The sequence below is a fragment of the Neomonachus schauinslandi genome, chromosome 6, assembly GCF_002201575.2.
Source record: "Neomonachus schauinslandi chromosome 6, ASM220157v2, whole genome shotgun sequence".
NCBI lineage: Eukaryota > Metazoa > Chordata > Mammalia > Carnivora > Phocidae > Neomonachus > Neomonachus schauinslandi.
In genome coordinates, this window is record NC_058408.1 from 119,237,950 (window position 1) to 119,246,570 (window position 8,621).

Genomic DNA, 8,621 nt, shown 5'->3' on the forward strand with positions numbered 1-8,621 from the left:
CAATGAGGCTAGGACTTTTATTCTAAGACTTTTTTGCCAAAAATGTAATTTGTTGAATAAGCCATACTTTATCTCAGTGTTTTGTCACCATTATGTGTGCATGTGTATCTATACATGTGTGTACACACATGTGCACCCGTAGACACCTACAGACACAGAGATAGGGACACATATCTATGTACACACATGTTCCTGGACATTCTGTTTTGTTCTTCTGCATAGGTCTTATCCCTGCACCACATTACACAGTATATAAAGTTTTTATAAAAATTTGATCATATACCACTCATAATTTAAAGCCCCTCAGTTGTCCATTTTCTTTGGGATAAGTCTGAATAAAGTTCAAACTAATTTATAAGGCAAATAGGCCTTCTAGGTTGCTATATATATATATATATATATATATATATTCATATTCATATTTGTTACGGCTAAGCTCATTATTCTTTTAAAATGGTGTTGGCTGATTTTACCTATTTATTCAGATGAACTTGAGAATGGGATTGTGATTGGCATTGGAATATATTTTTAGGTTGATTTGGCTGAAATTGGCATCTTTGCAGTTTTTTTAGTCTACTCAGTGCCATGGGGGTGGGGATGTTCTCCTCATATGTTCCAGGCTCTTCTAGGTCTCTGAGTCAACCCTGTGCTATCTTCCCTCTTCACACGGGATGCTGCCTCTGCCCCCGGGGTCTTCTGCCTCAGGCAAAGCCATGCTGTGTCCCCATCACCTCCTTACCTTGTCCAAGGTCTGGACCCCTATGAAGAATCTTGGAGAAGTCCATTGGGCCTCCGTTTCTCCAGAGCAGCGGCACATCTCCCTGAGCCACACAGCATCTCTGCCTCTTTCCTCTGCTCTCTGCTGGGTCAATTCCACTGAAGGCTCAGCCTGTTTCCTGTAGTCCTTGCACTTTCTGAATTTTATCTTTAGGAATCAAACATCTGGTTAAACTTAGCTAACTCTTAGAGATTTTTCATTTCATAATAATATTGCTGCCTGAAGATGTTGTACTCAAGATTGGTGTTCATCTTTTGCTTATTAATGGGAGAAAATGTTACCTTTTCTTAAAACCAGTGCTTCTGGGGCGCCTGGGTGGCTCAGTTGGTTAAGCGACTGCCTTCGGCTCAGGTCATGATCCTGGAGTCCCGGGATCGAGTCCCACATCGGGCTCCCTGCTCAGCAGGGAGTCTGCTTCTCCCATTGACCCTCCCCCCTCTCATGCTCTCTGTCTCTCATTCTCTCTCTCGCAAATAAATAAAATCTTAAAAAAAAAAAAAAAAAAAAACAGTGCTTCTTAAACTTTAATGTGAGTAGAAAGCACCTGGGGATCTTGGTAAAAAACAGATTTGACTCAGTAGGTCTGGGGTGGGGCCCAAGATTCTGCATTTCTAACAAGTTCCCAGGGAATGCCAGTGCATCTAATCTTTGGACCATCTTGTGAGTAATAGGATTTTAGGAAACATGATCCATAACCACTGGCTTACCCTGTGGCTTTGGCTTCCACATCTGTAAATTGAGGGTGTAGAATTACAGAATTAGATCTCAATCTGGAAGGGACTTAGTTATCTAAACCAATCATCTATAATACATGATCCTGTTTATAAGATCCATGCAGTCAGTGTTCATCGCATTTTTGAAACAAACATGAATGGAATCATATGTACTGTTCTGCAACTTTTTTTTTTCATTTGATATGTCATATGGAGAATCAACAAACTTGATATAATTCTTTGTAACCAGTTGATAGTATTCCAATTGTGTGGCTGCAGCATAATCTGATTAATACACTCCTTTTGGTGGAAATTTAGACTTTTTCAAGTTTTTTAACATTACAAGCAATGCTAGATTCCAGTACATATATCCTTTTGCACATGTGCAAGCATATTCATTGGCTAGATTCCACATGTGGATTTACAACAGAGTATGCATGTTTTAAATTTTGATAGATACAAATTACCCTCTTAATAGATTTTAGCAGTGTATAATTCTACCAGTAGTATATGAGAGTGCCCATTTTCTGATATCTTCACCAACAGTGCATATTATCAATTTTGTATTTCTTCTGTGAAGTTTCTTTTCATATCCATTGCCTTGCTGCTGTTTTTCCATTGTGATGTTTGTCTTTTTCTTACTAACTTCTAGGAGCTCTTTATGTATTCTGGATTCTGTAATCTTTGGTTATATATGTTGTAGCTATTTCCTCCCAGTTGTGTTCTGCTTCCTAGTTTGTTTGGTTTTTTTTTTTTTTTTAAGATTTTTTATTTGTTTGGGGGAGAGAGCACGCCCACGAGCGCTTCGTTGGGCACACGCATGAGTGGGGGGAGGGGCAGAGGAAGAAGCAGACTCCCCGCTGAGCAGGGAGCCCCACTCAGGGCCTGATCCCAGGGCCCCAAGATCATGACCTGAGCTGAAGGCAGATGCTTAACCAACTGAGCCACCCAGGCACCCCTCTGCTTCCTAGTTTTGACTCCGTTTTTTTTTTTAATTCTTAAAATTTGGGTGTAATAATACCTGTCTTTGAAATTTTTTAGTAAGAATGAAATATTACAAAGTACCTAGCGGAATGCCTGACATAGTAAATGTTAGTGAGTTTATGAATAGCTTATGTATGTTACATTTTGTTATTATTGTAATTCTCACCTAACTTCCTCTCATCCCTGGAGCTTACTGTTAATATTTTCCCATTTGGCCTCAGCTTTCATCATGAACTCATGTTCTTCCTGCTCACCTTTTCTCGGGTAGGTTGAATACTCTCAGTACAGCCCCTCCTTCCCAGATGATCCTGGTTGGTTTTGTCTCTTCTTACAAACCCCTGCCAGGACATACCTGACGTTACTGCACCACATTTGTCTTGCTTCATCTGCATTATGAAGCAGTTTTAGGAAAAACAAACATCCTTCTTGAGTGATACCAAAGAGATTAATAGGAAAAGATAATAATCACTTAGTGAAATAGCCTCTTTCACCTTAACTCTTCACTCTTAAATGCTGTTTGGGACTTGGCATTGTTTAGGACATCCAAAGTCTAATAGGCCAGAGCGTGGGGACTCTTCAGAGAGAAAAGGGAAGGTTACTAAGGATAGCAGTGCTGGGCATGTCTTACAGCATGTTGATGAGCCCTGTACAGAAAGTCAAGGACTCACTCCTGGAAAAAACTGCTAGTCTTTTGGGGGAAATGGAATATAATTTCTGAAATTTTATTTAAAAGGTTAGCAATACATTTGTTTTAATCATTTCTTCCTTTAATATTCTTTCAAAGTATACCTTTTAAAAACCTGCTTGCTCTAGGATGTTAGATTTATCCTGGTTAATTTACACCTTTTATGTATTTTTTTCCCCATCTTGAGGCATGCAATGTTGAATTCATATATACATAATTTTAAAGTATATATTTCATTGTTTATAATCATGTTACAATTAAAATAATGTTCATGTGTAATAAGTATTTAGCTCAACATTGAAAAATCAAGATTTGGGAATGATTTTTTTTCTTTAATATGAATGGTTAAACTATTAAAACTTAGTGGGTTTACAACTGAATCTACTCAATAGTTTAAAATGTGTTCATTCATTGATTTACTCATGAAACATTTTTTTGAGAAGCTGCTTTGTGCCATTTCTGGGCCTTAGTTATTAAGACTATACATATGAATAAGATAAAGACTCAAGGAGTTCATATTCTCATGCTATTAAAATAGATAATGGAGACTAAAAATCTAATCTGAGCAATATAAAGAACCTCATCTAAAACAGAAGACGGACCCCTTACATGTTGGGGCAAAGTGCATACCCCTTTCAGAGCCCTGAGGTCCTTAAACAGTGTTCCCTTCATGGGTAGTAGAAGGGCAAGCTAAGCAAGATTAATCACTGGCAGGGGTGGAAGAAAGAGGGTACCCCTCCTGGATTGAAGAGGTGAGGGTTTTCCCAGGAATTATTATCTGAAGAAGAGATGGAAAGGATAGCCACCATTTTGGTAAATATTTGCAGGATATTAACAAAACTGATATTTAGATACTAAAGTTGTCTCAGGCTACATTTTACCAGTCACTAAGTTATTAAAATCTTTAAAAAAAAAAAGAAAAAAACAACCAACTACCATAGTTTGGAAAGTGTTTACTTAAAATTATCATGTTGACTCATGTTTGACGTTAAAATAGTTTAATCAGTTTTAAATATGTATCCAGTTGTGGATGCCTCTTATCTGATGAGTTCATCTCCTCCGCAGTTTCGGTGTCTGAACTGCTCAGCTTCGCAAGTCTGCTCTCAGGATGGCCCTTTGTATCAGGTAAGAGGCACTCACGACTGTACATATGCCCCTCCTGACGCCTGCCAAGATGGTGATTGCTTTCATCCCAAACCCGGGTTTCTAAGACCTGCAACTTTGCAAAACCAGTATTTATCTGAGCTACAAAACTTCATTTTTCAATTTATGTCCCAGAGTTTCCCATTATTTTGCTTCCTTGCATTTATCTATTTAATTTCACTGAATTAAAAATGAAATTATAAATGTTAAGGCCAGTATTTAGGAGTCAGAAATTTTTAATAATTACTGGTTTCAGCCCTTGAGAAATCTGCTCCATATTGGATCTCTGCTCCATGCTCAGCACTTCTTTGCGTAAGTTTTTGTGTGTGTGTGTTTTTTTTTAATCCGTCAGTCACCCACAAGTGAAAGATAAAATGCTAGATTAGGGGAAGCTCTGTTAGGGCAACAGCCCAATGGAACTGTGAGCTTGCTGACTAGGCCCCGCCCTGAGTGCTCTACTTGGGTTACCTCTTTTAATGCAGAAATGAATGTGGACTAATTTTAAAATGCACTGAGAAAAACTTCCCTCTGATCCATTTTCCAGTTACCTAATAAAAGTACATTTTAATTGGGATGATAAATTGTAGTGATGCTTCTGCCTTGAACTATAACTCATACATACGTGGTTTTTTTGCTTTCACTCTTGGCACTGGTGTCTGTTTCCTTAGAAATAAAGATGTTCATAAACTCCAATCTAAAATATTAGAGAACAAGTAGAGTAAGATCAGATTTTTAAAAATCCTCACAAATTCCTTTTTCTTTCTTCAACACTTCATTATGGATTTTAGTCCTGTCACAGAGTTGAACTTATAATTAATAGTAAATTCAGCTTGAAATTTTCAGGGGAAAAGTTATCACTTTATTTCAAGAAAACATCATGTATGTAGCTTTATACTATTTAATTTTTAAATTTAAAAAATTTTAAAATTCCACAAAATGGACAGTTTTCCCGGAAACTACCAGTGGACCAAAATTTACCCATGAAGAAAGAAAATGTAAATCACCAAGTCATGAAAGAAAATAATAATTAGGAATTACTTCCTCAAAGGATACCTGAAGAGTTTTATGGTCATGCTCTCTCAAATTTTCAAGCAATACATTATTCCCATTCTAAATTGTTTTAAATTATTGGAAAAGGTGAAATTCTTCCGAATTCATTTTACAAAAGTAACATAATCATGATACCTAAAACTGACAGAGAACCTCCAACTATAAAACGAGTATCAATCTCATTTTGAATACAAATACAAAGATGATAAATACACTAAAATCATATACTAAAAGAATAATAAGCCAAGACCAAATAGAGTTTTTATCAGAAATGCAAGAATGGCTTAATATTGTGGGAGGGAAGTAATATATATTATATAGCAGAAACATCTTTTGTGCACACACACACACAAAATCAAATCAAAACCATCAGTAGATACTGAAAAGCATTTGATAAAATTCATTATTAAGTCCCAATTCTTCCTGCAACTTATTTTGAAAATTTTCCAAAAAACAAAAAAAAATGAATATAAAGGAATATCCTTTACTTTTGCTTAGATTTTTACCAATTAACATTTTGCTACATTTTCTGCCCCCTTGTCCCTTCTTTTCCCTTCTCCTTATCTTACTAAACTCTTTATAATTCTGTTCTTTGTGAAACCATTTGAAAGTAAATTGCAAGTATCAAAACAGTTGACCACTAAATATTTCAGCATATATTTTCTAAGATCAAAGACTTCCTCATAAATAACCAAAATACCACTTCACACACAAGAAATTTAAATAGTATATGAGATACTATAGAGATGTCCTTTCTCCCCATAAATAAATTATGGAGTTTGGTGTAGTTCCAGGCACACTTTTACCAGATTCTTGTTTAACTTAACAGAATCAGTCATTCTAAAGTTCATCAGGAAGTATAAACCAGTGCTTCCGGTCAGTCACATTTTTCAGTGAGTAATCAGGGGGCATGTGCACTGCAATGTGCTAAAATGTATCTTAAAAAGCTGAAGTAATTAAAATAGGTACTGACTTAAACACAGATATATGAATAAAAAGAATAGATCAGGAACAGACTGTCTAGTATGTATGAATCTATAAAGAGTATTTCAAGTTACTGGAAGAAAAAATGATTCATTTAGCAAATACTGATTGAGTACTTAACTGTACACTGGGCACTCTTTTAGGCGCTGGGGACACAGAAGTAAAAATGAGCAAAGTTCTTTCTCATAGAGCTTATGCTCTTACAATGGTGACAGATGAAAAATAAATTTGTAGTGTTAGAAAAAAAAATTAAATAGAATATTTAGATAAGAGAGCCAAGGGAAGGCTTCTTTGAGGTGGTGATTCTTGATCAAAAGGAAGTGGGAGAACTAGCCATGTGTGTATCTGGGGTAGGGTGCTTCAGAAGAAGGGAACACAGTGGAAAGATCCGGAGGAGTGGTTATGTCTGGTTGCTTGAGGGTTGCAAGAAGGCCAGTGAGGCAAGACTAGAGACAGTAGTTGGCGGTTGACAGGGGTAATCAGTGAACTCAGAGTATAGATGTTGGGGGGTAAGGTGTGATCTAGTCCATTTGTTTCCAATAAATTTTACTGTGACTTTTGGTGGTAGGGATGGAAATTTAGTCCATACCCCATGTTACAGGAGATTCTCACGGCTTAAAGTGGTAAATATTAAAATTGATACCATCAGAGATGAAGAAAGATAGTTAAATAATCTCAGAGTGGGGATGGCCTTTCTTATTGTACATGTAAGAGGAAACAAAGACAAACCAAGTTGACTCTTAATATTGAAAAGTACATGGCAAAAATACCATAACTGAGGAAATATTTGCAATATATGACAGTAAGGTTTAATATCCTTAATACATGAAGAATTCATACAAATCTGTTAAGACCGAGTTCACCTTTCCTTAGAAAAATGAACAAAAAAACGAACAAAAGACATGCGTAGGAAAGTCACAAAAGGAAACAAAACTAATTATACAAAAATGGTTAATTTCTTTAGAAGAAATAAAATACTATTTTATGCTTATTAAATTGCCATATTAGGAGGGAAGAAAGGATAGTACTCATTATTGATGAGGCCATTGAAGAATGAGCACTCCTATTTCTTTTGGAAATGTAAAGAGAGTAACTTTCTTGAAGCCCACTGTGACAGTATTTTTCAAAAAGCCTTTAAAAATGTGTATGCTGTTTGAACTAACAGGTCCACTTCTAGGAACCAGCCCTGATCATTGGGTCAAGATTAATTTATAATCACCCACACAAAAAAGGAATAAACTAAAACATATGACAAAAGATTTATTGATAACTTATAATTCTTTTCTATAAAAGCATTATATTCATCCTTTAAAAATATCACATAGGATATTAAGTAGTGTAGAAATAAGTCATGGAGGGGCGCCTGGGTGGCTCAGTCGTTAAGCATCTGCCTTCGGCTCAGGTCATGAGACCAGGGTCCTGGGATCGAGCCCCGCATCGGGCTCCCTGCTCAGCAGGAAGCTTGCTTCTCCTTCTCCCTCTCCCTCTCCCCCTGCTTGTGTTCCCCCTCTCGCTGTGTCTCTCTCTGTCAAAGAAATAAATAAAATCTTTAAAAAAAAAAAGTAGTCATGGAATTTTTTAATGGAAATTAAAATTTTACATGGACAAAATTATTTTCCAAACAATATGTGTAGCATGATTACAGTCTTGAAAAAACATACGTACCTAGATGAAAAGACTAGAAGGATATACACCAAAATAATTATGGTAGTTATCTTTGAATGGTGGTATTTAAATGATTTTGCTTTTTTTCTTGGTGCTTTTCTGTATTTTCCAAATACTTTTATGATAAAGATTTTTTAAGAAAAACAGTGCATCAGTGAAGGTCAGCATTTTCGAAAGTTACCACATTTGAAATATATACTGTGGAAATATCTGTTTTTTATTTTAGGACATGATGAGACTGAGGACTAGCAACTCTACAAGTAGGTCCATTCAGGACAGTCACTGAACACTAGGAGGGTGATGTGCCATATTTCATGATAGTACGTGCAGCGCCATTTTACTACAGAAAGCGAACTGAAATACAAATAGAGTTCCCAGCATTTGAAAACAAATTTTCAGTAAGATTAAACTTCATGTGTCATCATAGAACAAACACAAATCATTACGTGGAGAAAACAAAACCAACTGGTTTTCAGCCAAAACCAGAAGATCCGGACCACTGACAACTAAGCCATTTTACTTCACGCTCTACCTTCATCCCAGTAGAAATCGGTGATGGACTTCTATATATTATGAAGGGATTCTAGAACTAGTGACTTAATTATTTGCCGAAAGTATG

At 36.2% G+C, this 8,621-nt stretch overlaps 1 protein-coding gene across 3 annotated transcripts in view; it reads left to right on the plus strand.

Annotated features, from left to right (window-relative positions):
• Positions 1–8,621, plus strand: part of PCGF5 (polycomb group ring finger 5) — a 117,975-nt gene that overhangs the window by 102,018 nt on the left and 7,336 nt on the right. For 2 of the 3 annotated variants that reach the window (XM_021700200.2, XM_044916104.1), the window contains one exon: positions 4,226–4,285. The exons of the other annotated variant lie outside the window; for it this stretch is intronic. In XM_021700200.2, the coding sequence (XP_021555875.1) occupies positions 4,226–4,285 (60 nt within the window). The remainder of the gene's footprint in view (positions 1–4,225; positions 4,286–8,621) is intronic. 3 annotated transcript variants of the gene reach the window in all.